Source organism: Spinacia oleracea, chromosome 1 (assembly GCF_020520425.1).
Source record: "Spinacia oleracea cultivar Varoflay chromosome 1, BTI_SOV_V1, whole genome shotgun sequence".
NCBI classification, from domain to species: domain Eukaryota; kingdom Viridiplantae; phylum Streptophyta; class Magnoliopsida; order Caryophyllales; family Amaranthaceae; genus Spinacia; species Spinacia oleracea.
This window is the reverse complement of record NC_079487.1, coordinates 92111819-92134930: the sequence shown is the minus strand read 5'-3', so window position 1 is coordinate 92134930 and position 23112 is coordinate 92111819. Positions and strand designations below refer to the sequence as shown.

At 32.5% G+C, this 23112-nt stretch overlaps 4 protein-coding genes across 4 annotated transcripts; 3 read left to right on the top strand and 1 right to left on the bottom strand.

Annotated features, from left to right (window-relative positions):
- Positions 1 to 7161: 7161 nt before the first annotated feature.
- LOC110805551 (pheophytinase, chloroplastic) lies at positions 7162 to 11054 on the top strand. Its single transcript, XM_022011165.2, has 6 exons — positions 7162 to 7329; positions 8520 to 9244; positions 9705 to 9931; positions 10048 to 10239; positions 10337 to 10493; positions 10590 to 11054. Exons 2-6 carry the CDS (start codon positions 8540 to 8542, stop codon positions 10830 to 10832), a joined length of 1524 nt encoding a protein of 507 aa, XP_021866857.1. The 5' UTR covers positions 7162 to 7329; positions 8520 to 8539; the 3' UTR covers positions 10833 to 11054.
- A 2969-nt stretch (positions 11055 to 14023) lies between these two features.
- On the bottom strand, positions 14024 to 16167 carry LOC110805557 (serine/threonine-protein kinase-like protein At3g51990). Its single transcript, XM_022011174.2, has one exon. It carries the CDS (start codon positions 15953 to 15955, stop codon positions 14474 to 14476), a length of 1482 nt encoding a protein of 493 aa, XP_021866866.1. The 5' UTR covers positions 15956 to 16167; the 3' UTR covers positions 14024 to 14473.
- Positions 16168 to 17755: 1588 nt separating this feature from the next.
- LOC110805547 (uncharacterized) lies at positions 17756 to 19912 on the top strand. The gene is made up of 4 exons (XM_056834302.1): positions 17756 to 17968; positions 18048 to 18143; positions 19496 to 19800; positions 19901 to 19912. The coding sequence occupies exons 1-4, from the start codon at positions 17896 to 17898 to the stop codon at positions 19910 to 19912; spliced, it is 486 nt and encodes a 161-aa protein (XP_056690280.1). The 5' UTR covers positions 17756 to 17895.
- A 527-nt stretch (positions 19913 to 20439) lies between these two features.
- LOC130466022 (protein FAR1-RELATED SEQUENCE 5-like) lies at positions 20440 to 21955 on the top strand. The gene is made up of 2 exons (XM_056834771.1): positions 20440 to 20532; positions 21017 to 21955. Exons 1-2 carry the CDS (start codon positions 20464 to 20466, stop codon positions 21353 to 21355), a joined length of 408 nt encoding a protein of 135 aa, XP_056690749.1. The 5' UTR covers positions 20440 to 20463; the 3' UTR covers positions 21356 to 21955.
- Positions 21956 to 23112: the final 1157 nt, after the last annotated feature.

Genomic DNA, 23112 nt, shown 5'->3' with positions numbered 1-23112 from the left:
GCGGTGGAACTTCAACAGGAGCAATTCAAAATTGATTGGAGGAGATTTATGCGGTTCATTATCAAGCGTTTAGGACCTTCTGAAACTTCCAAGATAGTAAGCGATCTACGATGCGCTCCTAATGTAAGTGAAGTATTTATGGAAGAACGTGACTATTACTTAGTTGAGAATTGGTCTTTTGAAAAAATTAAACCAAACCAGAAGGGAGATCGACTAATTGCGGTAGCAAAAGCGGATGATCGACTACTAAAGCGAGAACCTTTAGAAGAGGACGAATTTTTGCTCAAGGAAGGGAAACAGAAAAAGATAGTGTTCGTTGATTTAACACAAGAAGACTAGGGAATTTTGTTGTAGAAGTGGTTACATGCAACGTTTATCGTATGCACTTTCTTAAATATTACGTTGTACGGCTTGAAAAAGTTTTTATATTAAAATCAATGACGTCTTTGTTTATTTCGTATTGAAATATAATTTTTTTTTATATTCGTCGTATTGCTTTTGCTTTTGCTTTTGCATATACTATTTCGACATTTACGGGAATTGTGGGGAATACTTTGTAAATATCACCAGCAACCACACTTAGTTTACCGGAAACCAAAATCTCCTTTCTTCAAATTAATCTACACAACCAGATCTGAGTTCAAATTTTTTGGCAGATAATGAATAATCAAAGAGGACTGTCGCTATTAAGGTATGTTAATCGATTACCTTTATCTGGGTTTGTTTTTGTTTTTTAATTTGTTGAATATTTTGTAATTGAATCGTTTTATCGCAGAGAACCAATAACACAGACCGCCAAAATATGGCTTGTAGTTTGGCGTGAGGGGAAAATTGTTTTCCATCCACGCCGCCAATATAGAAAAGGGTCGTCAAAATTGTATATGATAGCAACGACCATATTAAACTTCAACTATCTGCATAATATAATTAGATCTATGGGATACTATGACTACAAGATCTGGTATGTCGCCGACATTAAAAAATTTCACAGCGAAGGGAGGTTACTTTCAAATTCAGAAGACTTTCAGGCAATGGTGGATTTGGGTCTGAAGAAAAGATTGGTTAACATCATTATCCAACACACTAACTATGCGGCAACTCATCCAACTGGGAAAAAAAAGAAAAATGTTACAAATCTAAGTCCAATTAAAAAGGTATGTTTATGCCGATTAAGGTATTTAGATTTTTAAAGTTTGTCTTATTATAGTAACTTAAATTCATTTTTGTTGTATAGCCGAATATCAATGCACAACAGCATACGGAGGCTAATGAAGGGGAACATAACGACTATGGTCAATGTTCGACAACGGTTAGTGACATTTTATGAGTTACATATGTAATATTATTTAAATATGATCGACGTTTTTAGAAATAGGGATTGTATAATTAGAAATGTATGGATTTTTTTTTAATTAAAATGTTTATAGTTTTAAATAAATCACTAAATTCATGTACTGTATTGTTTTTTTTTTTGGTCAGATTCCTGGAATGGGTTGTGGTATAAGTCAATTTGCACAAATGCTTGCAAAATTAACAGAACCACAAAAAAAATGGGTGGTGGAAATGGGTTTCGAGGAACTATTGTATATAAGGGTCAATCATATTGACGCAACATTTGGTTATTGGATCATGTCTAGGTTTGACCCGGACAACTTAGAGCTGAAGATACGGGACAATTACTACGTTAAAATAGACGAGGAAACAATTAGTTGGGTTTTAGGTTTAAATTCGGGGAAGCACCTTTTGCTACCAAATAATTCTTCAAAACTTGTAGATATTCACACAAAGAGGCAGTATAAACAAAACACATCTTATGGTGCGGTTACAGAATCTGAGGTTTATTCAAAAATAATCGACTGTCATATAGACAAGAATAGTTTCAAAAAACATTTCTTACTATATGCTTTAGGAACTCTCCTTTGTCCTACACAAAAATGTGGTTGGATAAGCCCGATACATATCACCGTCTTAGACAAAGCTTCAGAGGCAACAAAGTATAATTGGGCAGCATATGTGTTGGATTGGCTTGTCAAATACGGGGAAAAATTCAAAAATTCAATTCAGGGCTATGGTGGATGCACACTTCTACTGCTTGTAAGTTATAACAACATTAATAACAAACACTCGTTTGTTTATGAAAACCATAGGTATACATGTACCTAACAACAATTATTTCCCTTAAAAATAACAGATCATATATATCGATAGGCTAGCATCGTCCAGAGCTGATCTGAACATGGCACCCGACGCCTGCCGCGTACGAGTATGGGACCAACAGGACATTGACAGGACATTAAAAGCAGATCAAGGACCAAATGGTGATTACGGATTTGGACCCGTCATTGAAGAATTTGTGTATGGGAATATTTAATAATTGTCGTCGACTTTGTTTGCAAACAATTTTCAAGTATGTGTCCAAATAACTTTCCTATAGTTTTATTAATTTGTTGTATTCATTTTAGTTATCCTATCTCCCACGATTAGATTTTTTAATTTTTTATTATTTAACTAGGTTAGGTTTTCGTTGTATTGTTATTAGATTATTATTTTTTTATTCAAGTTACATTGCAACGGTAACAATCTGGACTTCTATATAATGACCGTTTCTGTGGGATATCTACTTACATTACGTGCCAAAAAAAAAAAAAAACAAAAATTAACATTTAGTAAGAATATATATGGCTATTGAGCAAGGAACACCCAATTCGGCAAATTCTTCGCGAGGCAGTTCTTGTAAGGCACAGCAAGTTCAATGTTACCATGGTTACAAGGCCAAGCTACAAACATGCAAACACACAAAAAACAAGGGCCAACAATTTTACTCTTGCCCGGTATGGAAGGTAATATAATCGATTCATTAGGTAGATTTAAATCACTTTTTCCCAACATTTTGGTTTTCAGAATGATGATCGGTTTTTTTACAGGATGATACTTGTGGTTTTTTCTTTTGGGAAAGTGAGGTAAACGGTAACATTCTAGATGAGCTACAAGATGAGAATTGTAATCTCAAGCAAGAAACTGTGCGCTTGAAATTCCAAGTTGAAAAGATATTTCTAGAAAATAAAATGCTGTTGGAAAAAGTTGCATATTTGGAGGCAAGGAATGAGGATATCATGCTACGCTTTTATGAATCAAAATCAAATGAAAAACTAAGTTTTAGAATGTGCGTTATTTTGACATTCTTTGTATTATTTTTTTCTCTAAATACTTGGAGAGTGTAACAGTAGATAATAAAGTAGGGGTTTCTTTGGACGCAATATATTTCTTTATTATTTTTTTGGTTACAGGTTTTTATTCTAGTTTTATTGTTAATTACCGAATAATGGAATGTATTGATTTAAATTATAAATTCGGTTCAAAAAAATAAAATAATAAAATACACATCATTTTTATAAGACATACAAATGTATAACATAATAGGGGAGGTATCATCATACATTATATAAAAACGTACAACACAATGATGGGGAGTCAAAATTGATCTACAACGTAAAATTAATTACTCAGTAACGTTTAGAACTACAAGGAGTGCTTAACTAGAAATTTGCATGACAATTGCCAATGGCTTTGCCTCACTGTCACAATGGTTACTAGCATTATCAATAGCTCTTTCATTCATCCACGCTGAGGTACAGGGTTCGAGCCTTGAGAACCTCTATTTTTCAATTTTTTTTTGGGCACCTTTTAAAACTGAATATTTACATTACGAAGGGTTTTACACTGCTCGAGTTGCCCTAATACACGAGCCATGCAGTGATAATTTAAGCCTCACAGCAAATGTAACTTAGTCCTATTAATCTTCTCAGCTAACAAAATATAAATAGGATACTGTGCTACCTTTTAATTTGGATATGTTTTTATGTTTTACAATATTTTTAAATAATATTTAATTTATTCATATGATCATTTAAATTCGATATTGGTAATTTAAGGCGTGTTTGTTAAACGCTCGTTTATTAAGGCACGTTTGGTAATACCTCGGCTAGGCTCGAGCTTGAACTTAAACAAGCTACTCGTGACCTAAGCTAAAACAACGGAAAAATGAAAGCTCATTTAAGCTCCGCTCGAGCTCGAGATCGGAAATTTCTCATCAAGCCTAATCCTAGGTCGAACACCGAAATACTCGGTTGAGCTCGGCTCGTTGACATAACATGCAAAAAGATCTGATAACAATATTAGATAGATATATTATAAATTATATACTTATTTAAATCAATAAATTTTTCATTACCACTCTTTAAAATATGAGTTTTTTACGATAATTTACATTGTTATATCTATCTAATATTGTTAATGTCGTTATAAAACTAACATGCGAAATAAAACAATATTTATACCAACTTATCTGATTTTTTCTTTTACTAGTAAATAAACCAAATGAATTTTACACAATTGTGAAAAAATTTACCAAAATTGTTTACGAATTTTTTCAGAAAATACATAAAAATGAACCCACTTTTATTGCATTATTGCGCTGGCTTCCTCTAATTTATTACATGCACCACGCGTCTCACTTATATCAATAAAGCTGATTTACTTTTTCGTTTTTCAACGAAAGTAAATTTGTTCAAAATCATATACAACAAAACTGTAAATAGCAACAATTAATTGTTCACAGCTGGGGAATGCTCTAACATCTCAATACAACTTAACTCATTTGGCAGTGTGAAAATAAAATCCGAAAGTTCAAAAGTTTCTCGTATTACAATAACAATTCAAGCCTCACATTATAGTTTACATTGCCCTAAAACACTTACTTGGAAACACATTATAAATAGGATCTTCAAGTTCACTTGAAAAATCCTACTTCACCTTTCTTCCACCCAACACTCTCCAAAACCCTCAAGTTTCCACCAAAAACCACTCAACAATGGAGGAGATCAAGGTAATTAAACATTTTCTTTTTTTTAGTTACTCAAATGGGAGGTTGTAAGATCATGATTTCGATTTTTTTTAGTAATAGTCATTTTTTGGTAATTTTGGCAAGTTTTTTTCGTAACAAATTTACCACTAAACTTAGGGTTATTTTTGTTAATTTTACTTCAATTCTATTTAGGGTCAATTAGGCTTAATGAGTGTTAATTTTAGTTAAATTATATTGTTAATTTTGACTTGAAAATAATATTTTGTACAAAATTTAAGGTGAAAATATTAGTTACTTTCTATTCTTATTTTTGGTTTTGGTACATAATTTAGGTGAGAAGTTTTAATTATGTTTGTTAGTGTTATTATTCCGAAATTTTGAAAATTATGTTTTGGTCTTTATTTTGATTTTAATTTAGGTTGCGTAATGTTAGTTTTAGTTAAACAACAATTCCTAACTAAAATGTTCAATGTTGTAGGCGCATGATGTGTTTTATAACGAACTCATTTTAGCTCTTCATATTTTCCCGATTTTTTCGGCCCGTCAAGGGAAAATAATTCGAGCTGTTTGCAAGGAATGGAAACGTATTTGGGACGACGACGATTACGGGGAGTCGTTGCGTAGGTTGTTCGCTGAGGAATAGGTTTTCGGCAATAGACTAATATGTAACATTTTGTTTATCGTTACTTATTAGTGTCTAATTTAAGTAGTAAAAACGGTACTTAATACTGTTTCGGAGGGGTTTAGGACTTTGGTATGACACTTTTGAATTTGTGTACGGTACTATGATGTAACATTTGTGTACGCAATTAGTATATAACAACGTACGACTGTGGACTAAAGGATATATATTATAAGTTGTTATTTTGATGTACTATTTGTTTAACAAGAAATTTTAATTATTGAATATTCTTATAACTTGCAATTATAGTTTATTAATGAAATGATTGATTTAAATTATAACTTCGGTTCAAAAAAATAAAATAATAAAATACAAAATAAATTTGGGCATCATTTTTATAAGACATACAAATGTATAACATAATAGGGGAGGTATCATCATACATTATATAAAAACGTACAACACAATGATGGGGAGTCAATATTGATATACAACGTAAAATTAATTACTCATTAACGTTTAGAACTACAAGGAGTGCTTAACTAGAAATTTGCATGACAATTGCCAATGGCTTTGCCTCACTGTCACAATGGTTACTAGCATTATCAATAACTCTTTCATTCATCCACGCTGCGGTACGGGGTTCGAGCCTTGACAACCACTATTTTTCAATTTTTTTTTTGGGCGCTTTTTAAAACAGATATTTACTTTGGAAACTCCGCAGTCATCTTCTCCGATTGATTCTTATCAAATCTGAAATGCAGAATTTTTTTTTCACAAATTAAACATTAATCAATTCGACAATATTGATTTCGTGCCCATAACAGCTCTTAATTCGAACAAAATAATCCAAAAACACGACGGAAATTGCAATCTACAACACAGCTCTTAATTCGAACAAAATAATCCAAAAACACGACGGAAATTGCAATCTACAGCGATATTAACATGGTGACCTTAATTAAAATGGTGTATCGCCTTTCATCACCTACCATTGACAGAGATGAGATGAAATGGAAAAAAAAAAAATCCTTCTAACTTTGGTATCATCGACAGAAAATAAAGGGAAAAAAAAACCTCAGCCATTTGAATTTCAAATTCAAAGTGAAGCTGAAATTTCAAATTGAAATTGGGGGATGATGTGGCGATGCTGAGGTGGATTGAACCAATATATGGCCAGGGTACACAGGGACCACTTACCCTCTGTGTATCCATAGCCTTTGCGTACTGAAAAACAGTTGAAAACTGATTTAGGAAAAAGAATTACCACCCCCAATCCTATTCTTTAAGACCGGAAAAATAAAATTCTCATATATTCATAGGACAACTAAACAAGCACTCAATTTTATGAATAATCAAATATGAATCTCGGGCAACATCTTTGCACTTGCAAATGAAGATATATATCTTTCACGTGTACTCTTATCTTAAACATAAATAAAGTGACACAAATAAAGAATAACTATTTCAAGAACCTACTTATGGTACATTTGACGTAAAATCTGGCTTACCAGTATTCTTATGGTACATTTACCTAATTAAGTTTAAAAAATTACAAAGTTAACTAAAAGCAATTTGGTAAAACAATTAAAAGTAACTTACCGGTATAAGGCGCCAAAGTGGCAACAATGAAATTTGATTTCACACGTTTAATATGTGTTGCTCGTATCAACTTGGGTCGGGGGTCCAGATGTCCAGTGCATAATGCAAACGACTTGTCTTCATTTTCTCTCTCCTCATTATTTATAATCGGAGCTTCCTATATCATCGGAAGCTAAGATTCTTCACTAAATCCTCTCTCACAATTTCTAATCTTTATGAAATTTGAAGTTTTCTGATTTAGGTGAGTTCAATTCAGCTTTTCTTTTTTTTTTCCAGCAAATGAAGTATTTAAGTAGTTTGGCGATTTGTTTAATCAATTTTTTTCGTCTTATTTAATTTCTTGATTTGTTTGTTTGGATTCTGTGGATTATTATTTTTATTCGATCAAACGGATTATCTGAATTTTGTTTATTACTCTGATTATTTTATTATGTGTTCAATTTTCTTTCAAATTAGTGCAAATTGTATTAGAATAATGTCAAATTGTGCTAAGTTTAGGGAGTGGAGTTACAGTTTTCAATTGGAGTGAGAGAAATCATTGATTTGAAGGAACTTTGGCATTTGGTTGTCGGTACCTAGGGTTTTGGAAGATTAAAAGAAGGATACTTGTGAGTTTTTGGTGGATTTAGCATAATTCTAGGGTTTCTGATATACAGATTCACTACTGAAATTAAATTTATAGTGTTAGATGTTTGTAGGGAGGTTTATATTTGGGAATTGGGAGTCATCCTCTCGTTCTTACATGCTTTTCGGGAATGGGATCAATATCGGCAGCATGACATGTAAGCATCAGTGATTTTGAGTTGGGAAATGAGGAATTTCTGAAACTTATTGGATAAACATATTCAAGATAGAAGTTGTCCGTCTTAAAGTCTTAGTAGTGATTGCTTCTGTGAGCAGTGATATGTATACTTTGATTTGGGGTTGGGTAACTAGAGAATATGACATCTGAGATGTCCTTTTTTTCTTTTGCTGCAGTATTTTTTGTCAAATGTTAGTATAGGCGTTCAATAGTTGGGTACTGAAAGGTTTGGAATTGTACAGAAAACTATGAATCGGCCAAGTCCAACTTTATACCATTCCACATCAAAGTACGATGTTCGAACTGAGATCATAGTTTTATCGTGAAGTAAGAGAGGGATGTGGGAAAGTAGAATCTATTTCTCATTGATTAATTGTAGGATATCACTTCAGTACTAGTGTTGGGGGGAGAATTTAGTACCGCCGCTATAAGAAGTTTAGTGCAATGCTATTGATGGTCATAGACTTATAGTAAAACTTGTTTGATTTTCTTCTCGTATGTTTCTTTACAAGATTACTATTAGATATGCATATTGGTTATTTCCTTCTCCCTTCCAAGTGTTCCCTTGAGATAAATTTGTGTGACAACCTTTTTTCTCATTGAATTTGCGTTATGGTTCTGTTGTGCAGAAAACGTTTTTCCTTTTCACATGGAAGTTCTTCTGTACCATTCAGCACCTTCTCACCTACAGTTACAGCTGGTGGAGAAAAAAACGTGTTTACAAGGATTACATCCTTTGGTAGGGGAAAAGACACAAGGTGTGTGTACCCCAAGGAAGCATTATTTAGTGAAAAACCTCTATCACCATGAAGCTTCTGGTTCACTCAACACCAGTAAAAGTCGTCACATTGTGCCCAAAGCCTTCAATGAAAGTTACAGCGGGACTGTGGTTGGTGGGGAACAAAGTTTGAAAGATATATCAGATACTGCAGATTCAGTGTCAAAGGTTTTGATCCCAGGGTTGCCAGATGAAGCATTAGGTGAAACTAGTGCTTCTATAAGTAGTTGTTATTGGGAATGGAAGCCAAAGTTTAACGTGCATTATGAAAAAGCTGGATGTGGGAATGTTAATTCCCCACCACTTCTCTTCCTTCCTGGATTTGGTGTTGGCAGCTTTCACTATGAGAAGCAGCTGAAGGAATTAGGGCGTGATTTTAGAGTGTGGGCGCTAGATTTTCTTGGCCAAGGAAAGTCATTGCCCTTTGAAGATCCTGCTCCTTTGTTGAAGAAAGTTAACCTCTCTCAACAAGAGGATAAGACATGGGGCTTTGGAGAGAAAGCTGAACCATGGGCCGAAGAACTTGTTTATTCTGTTGATCTATGGAGGGATCAAGTACAATATTTCATTGAGCAGGTAACCTTTTTAATGCTCTAAGACTGCTTGATAAAGCCTTTTCTTACTGTGATTTATTGATGATACTATACCCAATTGGCTCTTTAGATGATGAATATCTCAGATGTTGGTGCATACCATTGCTCTGAGGGCTTGGGTAACATAACTATAGGCTGTTATTTCTAGACCACAAAAACTTGATACTAGTACAATTATTTTCTGAGGTTTTCAAAAGAAAAATCCCCTTTCTCTATTTGGCTTGGAGCAAAAGCAGCTATTTGCTGTACCAATGTTCTATGGAACTGACGTATGCTCCAGCCTAAAACATGCCGTTTCTGCTGCTTGTCACCTTTGTGTGGATACCATATATAATCCGAAACTAACCTATTCAATTTGTTACTGACATTTGTGGCACTTCCTCCCTGATTCTTGCATACCATCTCATTATTAGCATGTTTTAATAGACCCTGCTGATTTGCAGGTCATTGGTGAACCAGTTTATGTTGTTGGGAATTCACTTGGAGGATATGTTGCAACCTATTTTGCAGCATGTAACCCTGAGTTGGTGAAGGGTGTTACCCTACTCAATGCAACACCTTTTTGGGGTTTTCTTCCAAATCCCACAAAATCTCCTTTACTATCTAGGATGTTTCCTCCGGCTGGAACTTTTCCTCTACCTGCTAATGTAACTAAGATTATGGACATAGTGTAAGTTTCATATCCCATCACACTTGGTTTTTATGCAACCCCGTCTTTTTTCATTGCATGTTATGTTTAATTGCTTGACTGCAAGCCTTAAAAGAGGTCATCTTTTGTTATTGTAGTTGGCAGAAAATGAGTGATCCGGAAACCATAGCGGAGTTGCTCAGGCAAGTTTACGCGGACCATTCAACAGATGTTGATAAAGTCTTTTCTCAGATAGTTGAGACAACAGAACATCCTGCTGCTGCAGCAGCATTTGCCTCAATAATGTGTGCACCCACCGGTCAGCTATCTTTTAACGAGTCTCTATCAAGGTGATTACAACAATATTATCCTGCTTTTTATATACTTCGTGTCCATTTTGATTTCCTGGCTCCAAACCTCGGGACCTCAAATTTGTTCAATGTGCAGATGTAAAGAAAGCAATGTTCCTGTTTGTCTCGTGTATGGGAAAGAGGATCCATGGGTAAAGCCCATGTGGGGCCAACAGGTGAAGAAGCAACTTCCGAAAGCTTCATACTATGAAATTAGCCCTGCAGGTCATTGTCCTCATGATGAAGTTCCTGAGGTATGCTTAATTGCTCATTAATACTGGAAACTCGTATGCTTTAATTCATTTTTCAGTTTTTGTAAAATTTAGAAAATGTATTCATTATATCTGTAGGTGGTAAACTATTTACTGCGTGGTTGGATCAAAAGTCAAGAATCGGAGGGTTCTGTCACATTGCCTCTGCTGGATGATCCAGAGGAGGTCCAATATGATCTAACCAAGGACGTGGAATTTGTCAGAGACGGATCTAAAAAGTTAGTAAGAGTACGCTTCCTTGGTTCAGAGTTTTCACTCTGGAAGCAAATACAATCTCAGATCAAAGGCCGATTAAGGAATATAAGAATGAAAACTCAATGACGAAGCCATGCATGTAATATGCAGTGTTGTAGTCTTGTAGATATGTAAATCCACCTTATTCTTGTAATTGTGTATTATTGATAATTAGTGATTGTTGCCTGTAAAAATCGTGTAGTTGCATGTGCAGATTAAATCTGCTTAGTTCAAGGGATCAGGGAAATCATATATTTGTAATCCTCCCATTAATAGTTGAGTGATTTGTTAGGATCTGATGCTTTCCAATTGCAGGGGAGTCGTAAGAATCACATGCGCGAAACCTACATGTTTTGAGATTAGAAATCCCAGTCCGAACTCTGAAAGCACAACTAAACTCGAAACAACTTAGGGTATCCTACCTTGTTATTTCTGTTTACTCAACGTCATTAGAGTTTTCTTTTACCAAAGTGCACAACTAACACTTGTTTGGGCATATCATCATTATTCATTAGAGTTTTATTTAACATAGTGAGTTCCCAATTAATTATTAATGTTGTACCATTACAGCCTTACAGGGGAGTCGCATGAATCACGTGCAGCCAAATTCACCAACATGATTGAGGCATTTCCCTCCACTAAATAGGTCTATAATAACAGCAAAGTCTCTGAGAAAAGTCGCAATCCGAATCTTAATGGTAGGGTAAAATGGATCCCAATTTTGATATGGGCTTGTAATTCTTTAGTTTATTCAGGCAAGAAAGAAGGGAAAAAAAAAGGTAAACACTATACAGCAAAGCAACATAAGTCATAACCGGAAAAATTTGGAAATGTCAGAGTCTGACAGTCAGACAGACAAAAAAAAAAAAAAAAAACCCTAATCTTCTTTTGATTGTAAAATTTATGCGTTTATCAGAAAATATCTATCTCATTTGGTATTGCCGTATTGGTATGTAAGATTTTTTTTTTTCCCTTTGGAATTAATAGATTTTGGATTCGTGGCATGGTGGAGTAAGGACAATAATGTAAATTGAATTCAATCTCTATAATATCTTTTATTTATAGAATTGTTAGATATTTTTGTGGATTGGCAGCCGTAAAATTGGTTAATCTTTGTAGATTATGTGTTAGCTTAGAGTTATTAAGACAATTCATGATGTGATTAAAATTTCACCAGTGGTCTTTGGTAGTACCTCCCTAAGTATTTAACCAACTAAACTACGGAGTATTTATTATCCACTCTAGGTGGTCTGGTGGGTTAGTAAGTACTCGTAGTAACTTAAATGTGATACTCCGTAATTAGTGAAGAAAATTCTTACTTTTTCTCTACAATGTTAATGTGATGCTAATCACTTTTAAGAATGGTGTTTAAACAATTAAACAAATAGGTATCCTTGGGATTAGTGCTTACTGCTATTATCATTAAAAAAACCAATCCTATTCTTAGGCTTACTAGCTAGGCTCAGCTTTCCCCCCACACATTTTAACTTTATACACATACAAAGAACTAAATAATACACGTACTTATCACGTAATCCAAAAGTTGATAGTTATGGTCAAAAGATCGATCCTCCAGTGCATTCAAGCTTTGAAAATTCATATCAGTAAAGGATATTATGAGATTGGAACTCCTCTTATATCGACCTGACTCAAGTTAGCAGATTAGACACTTTAATAATGGTTATTTTCATGAAATGTCTATGGTGAGATTAAATTTCAACCCATAAAGTTGGAAAGTGCTTCTCGATCTTTTCGTCATGGCTAGTTTTAGTTTGATAGTGCCACCACCACGTCTCTTTTATTAGATGATTTTACATCACACTGTATTAGTCGGGAGATTAAAAAATAGAAAGTTTAAACTAAAGAAGTATAGTGGTGCACTAGTGCTACGTAGTAGTTAGAATTCAGCATTCGCATGAAAATCAGATTCAAATATGAAAAGCATACAACACGTTAGTCAAATATTAGCAATATCAATTAAAGAAATAATCCATTAATTTGTCAAGGATTTGAATAACATTTTAAACCAATTAAGCTTGTTTAATTCTTTTCGGAGAAGAGTTCAACAAGCAAAAAGCAAAAGGCTAAACCACTCCCTATAGGCTAAAGGTGAAATTGAGATCTTTTTGACATTTTCTTGTTGATTTTTAACCCTAACTAAAATACTAAATTGTTTATTCCATCAATCATGCAAATGTTGCCCCTTCTAATTGTAGCATTTTCTTTTTATGATTGGGTTTATTACATCGAGAAAGAATATCAAGCTTAGCTTTTATTTTATTTTTATTGAACACTAAAATAAATTGCTTTTTTTAGATCCTTTTTTCACTTTTCCTTGCTCTTTTTCATTATTTCGGGTCATGGGAAACTCTCTTTTGTCACATCAACTTCTTTCAATTGATGAATTAGTTGATGAACCAATAATGTACTGAACTAGTGATTAAACATGTATAGGTTTAATTTGTATACAATGGATCACATGTTCGAATTGTTTAAATTGTCCTTGTGACTACCGAAAAAAAACAATCAGTTGATGTAGCTACGCAAACTGAAAACGAAATACAAATTTCATACTGATTTAGATCGAGTATTGTGGATAAACTGTAAATGTGGTAGTGGAAGGTCAAAACTTGTACTCGTAGTCTCACGTAGTCGAAATTCAATAGTACACCCGTTGCATATTAGACCTGATAGAGAGTATAAACTAAACCGATCATATTTAAAAGTAGATCCATCATAAGGGGAAAAGCAAAACATTGACCCATAATATGAGTGCATCTCACACAATGACACAACATAACTTGAAAGCTCTAACACAAATCCACAAGGAGAAGCACGTGAGTAATAGGAGATAAGTTAGCTGTAAAGCCTTGATTAGAGGGGGTTCTATGCTACTACTATAATCTCTTCACATAACGCTCCTTGCTACAGACATAATTATAACTAAAGTAATTTACTTCCTGTTCCATAATTACAACCAAGTGAAGAGTTTAGACAAAGGGAACAAAAACATACAATATTCTACCCAAAAACAATAAAGATTGTGAAGTAACTGAAGTGATTTTGACGCACTTATTGTGAGAGTTAAGGAAACTCAACTGTGTACTACTTACGTAGAGATGTGCTTACAAATGAGGTCTTAGCCTAGTAGTTAATCAACTCTCAAGTTCGAATCCTTTTCCCATTACTGCCATTGTGGCACATTTGCACCAGAAAAGAAAATTAAAAAAATAAGATAAGGGTATGCCAAAATCAGTTTCCATCAACTTTCAAAATCATTGAGATGTTTCCAAGTTGATTTCTACAAATAAAGGAGAAAATTATACAAACTGAGTACATGCTACAAAACAGTGATTACAACAGTCACAGCCTACATCAGTCATCATCTAGCCGATGTTCAATTCAAAGGAACAAAGTGTAATAGACTATACAACAGCTCAACAATGGATACTCATATGGGACATTTTCCACATTGTATCCCAAAAACTAAATATTGAGCTAAATCTATCAACATCTTTAATGAACAGGCAAACAATAATCAATTAACAGAATACACAACAACAAACAAGTAATCTACAAAGACAAACATACAATACAAGAATACAAGCTTACACTCTCGAGTTTCAGTCCAAGCAATTAAGCCTTGAGAGTGGATGAATGACATCCGAGTTAGATGTACTTCATCCTCTGATTCTGTCTCTATAATTTGGCAGATAAACAGGACCAGTTTATGATCTTTTAGGGTCCCATATACTCCTCCGCAACTGAGAAAGACTTCCACCATCGTTGTAACGAACAAGAGAAGAAGTCCGAACCTTTTCACTATATCTTTCACTTCCAAATCTTAAACTTGAACTATGTTTATTATGTTTAGGTGTCTTCTGTTTATGCTCAATCGTTTCATCTCCTCCATATTCAGAATCCAAATCAGGTTCAGCCATTAAATCCATCAAATTGTTCCTAAACCCCAAATCTGAATAAACCCTCCTAGGATTCTTCATTGGCTTTGCAAATCTACCATCCACATCAACCAAATTCCCACATTCCAAACCTCTAAACCTTGAACTCAAATTTCCATTAGTCAATCCAATAGGCTGACCTACATTCTCAACCATTAAGCAAGGGTTAACCAACCCGTTCCATGAATGCAGAGGTACCAACTTACTCAGCCTATCAAGAGCATCAACAACCTCCTTCATAGATGGTCTTCTCTCCTTATTAGACCTCACACATTTCGCCGCAATTACAGCCAATTGCTTCCTAACCATCTCATCTTTTGGTGGAAGGATCTTAGGATCATAAATAGCTAAAAGCTTCCCTTTTCTAACCAAAGGAATAGCCCAATCAACTACTGAAGGTGGTGAATGTCCAATATCAATAGCTTTTCTACCACTTATGATCTCCAACAACAAAATACCAAAACTAAACACATCTGTTTTAGTACTCAGATTATCTGGAGTCACATAACATGGATCCAAATACCCAATTGTCCCGGCTGGGGGCGTGGACCGGAGTCGAAAATCATCTACATTACAGCTCAAGGCAAGCCCAAAATCCCCCAACCTAGCATTATAATTTCTATCAAGTAATACATTTGCAGACTTAATATCTCTATGAATAACAGCTGGGAATTGTGAATGAAGAATTTCAACAGCTTTAGCAGTTTGTAATGCTAATTTAATCCTACGACCCCAATTCGGTGGCTTTGAATTCTTGTGCAAATAATCATATAAAGTTCCATTACACATAAATTCAACAACAAGCAACCTATCATTTCTGGAGACTTCATCAGAGTTATTATTCTTATTATTAATTGAAGAAGTAAAACCCACTAAATTGACAAACCTTGGATTTTGAAGATTTGATAAAATGCTGATTTCATTCTCAAATTCATCATTATTATTACAAGATGATGAAGATGATGATTGATGTTGTTTTCTAGAAGGTTTCTTGACAGCTAGAAGACGACCAGAAGGAAGAAGAGCTTTGTAAACAAGGCCATGGCTTCCTCTACCCAGAAGTTTCTGGTCAGAGAAATTGTTTGTAGCTGCCTCGAGATCAGTATAGCTAAAATGTTGGATTTTTTTTATGGGTTTGTTGTCATGGGAATTTTTATCTGGGTTTTGTTGTTTTTGTCTGTTGGAAGATGGGTTTTTCTGGGAATTTGTAACTTCAATGGATGATTCAGCTTTGCAAGAGAGATAACCCATCAAGAACCAATCTTTCTAGAGAGAGAAAGAGAGGTGGAGAGAGAAAATATGGATTGAAGAACTGGGTTTTATTCAAGGATTCATGGGGATTTATTTTATTATTTTATAATTTATGTGACAGTGAAAAAAATGTATATATTTTTTTAAATCTACTTTCTCTCTGGTTTGGGTGCAGAGAGAAAGGGAGGTGACTTTAATTTGCTCAGCTGGTGCCTTTAGGAAGGGGAGGGTGAAGAAGGTGGGGTGCCCTATTTAGTATTTACCAAATTTAATTTAAACTTTCAAAAATTTGCTGGTGGTTGGAGGAGTAATTAAGCACATATCCTCTATTTGATTTTAAAATAGAGAGGGGTGTTCCTGTTACGATTATTTGGTGTTTCCGGGTACTAGATATATCTAACTTGTGGTGGATTTTGTATGTAGTTTGTAGATTAGTACTCCCTCCATTCTTTCTGTTTCTATAAATGTCGTTCCTATTTGATCTTCATGTTTCTATTTTTGAATATTACTTTTTACTATAAATTTCTCCACCATCCCTTATTTAATTCATTCACATTTTCCCATTCACCCACCCAACCCCATTTTTTTGATTTTTTTATTACTTTAATAAAAATATCTTCTCTCTCTTTCCTTTCTTTATTACTTTTCTTCATTTATTTATTATTTTCTCTTACAACCAATCATTACAAAATTTCATTTTCTTATTTTCCACCCCAAACACCAAATAGAAAGATCATTTAGGAATGGGGGAGTAGTATCCAAGAAAACAATCAAACCCTTGTTAAAAAAATAAAAATAATAACAATAATAATAATAATTGCTTGACTTGTGAATTAGGCAATTGTTTACCATGTCATAGTTTAAATTCGGAGTATGATAAAAATTGACAGATAAGTCCCATATAATGGAATCGAACTATTCCACTAAGTTGTATCAAAACAAAACCCATAAAAGAAATACGGAGTGATGTATAAAGAAAAAAACAAAATTTGTTATCATTGACCCAAAGTTGATATTGACGAATTTTCCATAAAATTAAATTGTACTTTGTAAGTAGAGTTGAATATAACCTGATCCCGAATTGAGATAAACCAAATCAAATGACATAATACAAAAACATGACTTGAATAGCAATAAGTACATCTAAACGACTCATTTTTCATCTAAAACTAAAGTATAAAGTACAAAATGAACCATTAGCTGGTGTAATAAGTATTGAAATACGGTATTTGGTGAATTTCTTGAAAATTTATAGACAATTTATGAAAAAGCCGCTAATTTAATAAAGATGGATCTTTTATTTTATCTTTTAGTTAAAATTTTCATAAAATTTTCGTACACCATTTGACACTCACATGAGTTCCTCCGAATCGGGAATATTCTTCCCATATATTTTTGGACAAACACTAGTTGTATTTACGCGGTAGAAAAACAGGTTGGACTTGACAAGAAAATTAAGGACAAGAATGTTTACTTGAAATAACAACTTTGAGTTTGGTGTTTATAGTAATAGTCAGACATGCGTAAAAATAAACAAGTCGTCAAAAGAATATGAGCAGTTTCACACTTGGATCTTTCTACCAAATAAAGCATAAGTTGCCATTATCTTCCCATTCAATTTCTAAATATACAACCACCTTTCACATTTCATATTCCTGTTTTCAGAAATCGGGACCATTGATCCTTTGCAGCTAATTTTCTCTTCATTAACTTGCATTTTGTTTTCAATTCCGTTTGCATGGACCCGGTCCACCATAAGGTTACCATGGACCAGGGTAATTAGGTAATTTGCGGCGCATATACCGTTAGGAAATCACGTGATCCAAAAAAACAGAACGCGCGACCCAACTAAACCCTAAAATCACTATTCTCCAGCAGCTTCTCTCTCCTCCAGCAGCTTCTCTCTCCTCCAACAGCTTCTCTCTCTTCGAGCTTCAACAATGGACGACGATTTAATCGATTTGAATATCGATTTAAATCGCGCAATAGAAGAAAAATTGTATAATTATGACGGTAATATTCGAATCCTAATAACTAACTACGAAGAATTATAGTAACTTTCATACTCATTGAGTAATTATTATTATTTTAGAAAATTTAGAGAATCATAGAGAAGTATATGACGTTGAAGATGAAGATGAAGGCACATCTCAGCAAGTTATGGTTGCAAATCAATGTATTGAAGAAGGTATGATATAGTATCTCTTAATATATATATAGTAACTGTTATGTTGATATAGTTAACATATTATAATTGCAGTAGTGTAACTAACATATAAAGAGGAATTATATTTAACGTAGAGTAACTATAACATACAAAGAGAAACTATGTTTAATGTAGAGTAACTATCTCATATAGACAGGACTTAAGAGTAACTATAAACTATAGAGACTAACTGTATAACATGAAAAGTAACTATAACATATAAAGAGTAACTATATGAACTGTAAAGTAACTATAACAATTAATAGATCTTAAATAACAATGTTAAATATAGAGTAACTATAACATATAAAAAGTAACTATATAAAATGAAGAGTAACTATCACATATAAAGAGGAACTATATACTGTAGAGTAACTATCACATATAAAAAGGAGTTATATTAACTGTGAGTAACTATAATATATAAACAGTAACTGTATAAAATGAAGAGTAACTATCACATATAATGATAACTATATTTAAAATAAAGTAACTATAATTTATGAAAGGTAACTATATTAATTATAAAGTAACTTCACATAACGAAGTAATCTATATAAGAAATAAACTACATTTAACTTATAGTAACTATAAGATATAAAGAATAACTATAGTAACTGTAGAGTAACTATAACAAATAATAGATCCTAAGTAAGTACGAAGTATGTTAACTATAGAGTAACTATAACATATAAAGAGTAACTTTATGAACTGTAGAGTAATTATAACAATCAATAGATCTTAAGTAACAATGTTAAATATAGAGTAACTATAACATATAAAAAGTAACTATATAAAATGAAGAGTAACTATCACATATAAAGAGGAACTATATACTGTAGAGGAACTATATACTGTAGAGTAACTATCACATATAAAAAGGAGTTATATTAACAGTGAGTAACTATAATATATAAACAGTAACTGTATAAAATGAAGAGTAACTATCACATATAATGATAACTATATTTAAAATAAAGTAACTATAATTTAAGAAAGGTAACTATATTAATTATAAAGTAACTTCACATAACGAAATAATCTATATAAGAAATAAACTACATTTAACTTATAGTAACTATAACATGTAAAGAATAACTATAGTAACTGTAGAGTAACTATAACAAATAATAGATCCTAAGTAAGTATGTTAAATATATAGAGTAACTATAACATATAGAGAGTAACTATATGAACTGTAGAGTAACTATAACAATCAATAGGTCTTAAGTAACCATGTTAAATATATAATAAGTATAACATATAAAGAATAACTATATAAAAATGAAGAGTAACTATCACATTTAATGATAACTATATTTGTATTTGTACAGGTTCAATAATACATTCAATTGATACAAACCACAGCATCTTTGAAAATCCAAATAATGAGCAGGGAGAAAACATTGATAAAGAATTAGATGGCAGTTTAATTGGAGAAGCAAGGAAAACAACCGATGAGATTTATGATCTATATTGCAAACATGCTGCTATTATTGGTTTTAGTGTACGAAAAGGGAAGAATAGATATAAAGAAGGAACTACAATTGTTAATGGAAAATACTTCTACTGTTCTGCTGCTGGAATAAGAGACCCTCCTAAAAACAAAGAACTCAAAAATGAAGATGATCAATCAGATGCAAAGAAGAAAGAAAGGAGAAAGAGGGTTATGATAACAAGAACAAAATGTGAAGCTCAAATATTTGCAAAGAAGAATGAAAATGGAGATTTTGAAATAGAAAAGCATGTAGTGGTACATAATCACCCATTGACAAGAAAAATAAGTAATTATCTCCACCGATCGGAACGACAAATGACAGAACCTAAAAAAGAAGCTATTGAGGCAATGTCAGAATGTGGTCTAAGACCAATGGAGTCATATAGGTATATGTCAACAGAAACTGGCGGAGACGACTGTGTTGGTCATACGATGATTGATCATCTAAACTACTTCTACAAGTTAAAAATGAAGCAAATTGATGGCAAGGATTCACAAACACTAGTGAACAAACTGTATGACATACAATCAATAGATCCCGAGTTCTTTTTCAGAGTAAGACTCAATGCTGAAGGAAAAGTTGAGTGCCTATTTTGGAGGGATTCTATGATGAGAGAAGATTACAAAATATATGGAGATGTTCTAGTTTTTGATACTACATTTAAAACCAATAAGTACAATCTCATATGTGCTCCATTTGTTGGTATAAATAACCATTGGAAAAACACAATGTTTGCTTGTGCTTTCATTGGGGATGAAACCACAGAATCTTTTGTTTGGGTGTTTGAAACTTTTCTGAAGGCTATGGGAGGAAAGCACCCTATATCAATTTTCACTGATCAAGATGCAGCTATTGCTGCTGGAATAGAACAGGTACCTCTTCATATATTATAGTTACTATGTTGACAATATAGTAACTCTTTGTAAAAAAAAGTTACTATTTTGACAATATAGTAACTCTTTATAAAATATAGTTACTATTTTTACAATATAGTAATTCTTTATAAAATATAGTTACTATTTTGACAATATAGTAACTCTTTATAAAATATTGTTACTATATTGTTAACATAGTAACTCTTTATAAATTATAGTTACTATTTTGACAATATAGTAACTTTTAATACAATATAGTTACTATTCTGAAATTATAGTAACACTTTATAAAGTATAGTTACTATTTTGACAATATAGTAACTCTTTATAAAATATAGTTACTCTGTTGCCAATATAGAAACTCTTAATACAATATAGTTACTATTTTGACAATATAGTAATTCTTTATAAAATATAGTAACTCTTCATAAAATATAGTTACTATTTTGTGGAACTATATATATTCATTATTGTTTTTCAGGTTTTTCCTTCTTCAAGACACAGGTTATGCTTGTGGCACTTGAGTAAAAATGCAAACAGTAGGTTTGGTTTATTGAAGTCTGATAAAAATTTCAAAAACGCATTCTACAAGTGTTTAAGTGGGTGTATAACACCAAATGATTTTGAAGAAACTTGGAAATCTATGATCAACACTTTTAAGCTGGAAAAAGATGACTGGTTCAACAGATTGTATGGTCTTAAAGAAAAATGGTGTACAGCTTTAAGTAAAGATTTTTTTCTGCCGGTATACTTTCTTCACAAAGGAGTGAAAGTACAAACCATGATGTTGGATTTAAAGCAAATAAAAGTACAACATTAACAGAGTTCTATAGTATTTTTCAAGCTACAATAAATCGATGGAGAAAAACCGAAGAAAAAGACGACTTTGACTGTACAAGGGGAATACCTACTTCAGAGCTAAGTATGAGTGCTATATTAAAACAGGCAGCAAATGTATACACGATAACACTTTTCCGTGATTTTGAAGAAGAGTTCAAGCTTTCTGTGGCAAGTAGTACAATGTTCAAGGGAAGTGTTGGAAGAACAGTGTTTTTTGAAGTGTGGATAGAAGGAATAACAGGTAAAAAAACTATAAATCTTTATTTAATATTTGGAGTAGATGTTCTTTTGAATAATATTATATTATATGTAAATAATCTAACAGGATCAAGGCAAGAAGTTCAATACAAAATGGAAGATTCAACCATCACTTGCACATGCAAAACTTTGAAGAATCTGGATGGTTGTGCTTCCATTGTTTGAGAATATTGCATTTACATTCAATCAATACAATTCCAGATCGTTACATAACAACAAGATGGACTAGATATGCAAAGAAACAGATATGGGAAAGGGTTGATACAATAAAAAGGGAGAAAGGTGAAATCAACAATTTTACTGGTTGGAGATTACATATGATCAGAAGGTAATTTTTCAATATACATTAGTTCATTTTCATATATAGTTACAATTACAGTAGATATTTGACTTCATGCTTAAACTTTATACCACAGATACTATAACTTAATTTTGAAAGAGCATAAGATAGCAAAGGCCAAAAAATTTATCGAGGAGAAGTTTAAAACGGATAATAAAGCAGTTGATGAAATCATAAAAAAGGAAGAAGAAAGGAAGGCAAAAGAAGAAGCTGCAAAGATAGCAGAACAAGAAAAGGCAAAAGCTGAAGCACAACGACAAACACAAGACGAAGAATCAACTAATTCTGAAATAACAATTGTGCTTGATCCTGATCGTGCTAATACTAAAGGAAAGAGTAAGAAGAGAATAAAGGGTCAATATGACAATTACAAGCAGCCATCAAAGAAAGGAAAAAAGAAACACAAAGAATTTGGATTCAAGACACCAAATATTCAATTATTTACACCTAAAGAACAACTATTTTAGTGATGTTCTTGTTTTATATTATAGTTTTAACAATATAGTTACTCTTAGTACAATATAGTTACTATTCTGAAAATATAGTAACTCTTTATAAAATATAGTTGCAATTTTGACAATATAGTAACTCCTAATACAATATAGTTACTATTCTGAAAATATAGTAACTCTTTATAATTACTATTCTGAAAATATAGTAACTCTTAATACAATATAGTTTACTATTTTGACAATATAGTAACTCTTAATACAATATAGTTACTATTCTGAAAATATAGTAACTCTTAATACAATATAGTTTACTATTTTGACAATATAGTAACTCTTAATACAATATAGTTACTATTTTGACAATATAGTATCTCTTTATAAAATAGTTACTATATTGACAATATAGTAACTCTTAATACAATAGTTACTATTCTGAAAATTATCTCTTTATAAAATATAGTTACTATATTGACAATATATAACTCTTAATACAATAGTTACTATTCTGAAAATTATCTCTTTATAGTTACTATTTTGACAATATAGTAACTCTTAATACAATACAGTTACTATATCATACAATATAGTAACTATATATTCATCAAATAATAAATTACCATAAAAAAGAGAGTAACTATATCTTAATAAAGATAACTATATCTGTAAGATAGTAACTATTTAGATTTA

Excerpts from the sequence above, each read along its gene's own strand:
- LOC110805551 (XM_022011165.2), top strand. The coding sequence starts at position 8,540 with ATGGAAGTTCTTCTGTACCATTCAGCACCTTCTCACCTACAGTTACAG. Across the intron at positions 9,245-9,704 it reads TACAATATTTCATTGAGCAG|GTCATTGGTGAACCAGTTTA; the intron begins GTAACCTTTTTA and ends GCTGATTTGCAG. Across the intron at positions 10,494-10,589 it reads CTCATGATGAAGTTCCTGAG|GTGGTAAACTATTTACTGCG; the intron begins GTATGCTTAATT and ends TTATATCTGTAG.
- LOC110805557 (XM_022011174.2), bottom strand. The coding sequence starts at position 15,955 with ATGGGTTATCTCTCTTGCAAAGCTGAATCATCCATTGAAGTTACAAAT.
- LOC110805547 (XM_056834302.1), top strand. The coding sequence starts at position 17,896 with ATGGACGACGATTTAATCGATTTGAATATCGATTTAAATCGCGCAATA. Across the intron at positions 17,969-18,047 it reads AAAATTGTATAATTATGACG|AAAATTTAGAGAATCATAGA; the intron begins GTAATATTCGAA and ends TTATTATTTTAG. Across the intron at positions 18,144-19,495 it reads AAATCAATGTATTGAAGAAG|GTTCAATAATACATTCAATT; the intron begins GTATGATATAGT and ends GTATTTGTACAG.
- LOC130466022 (XM_056834771.1), top strand. The coding sequence starts at position 20,464 with ATGGGAGGAAAGCACCCTATATCAATTTTCACTGATCAAGATGCAGCT. Across the intron at positions 20,533-21,016 it reads TTGCTGCTGGAATAGAACAG|GTTTTTCCTTCTTCAAGACA; the intron begins GTACCTCTTCAT and ends ATTGTTTTTCAG.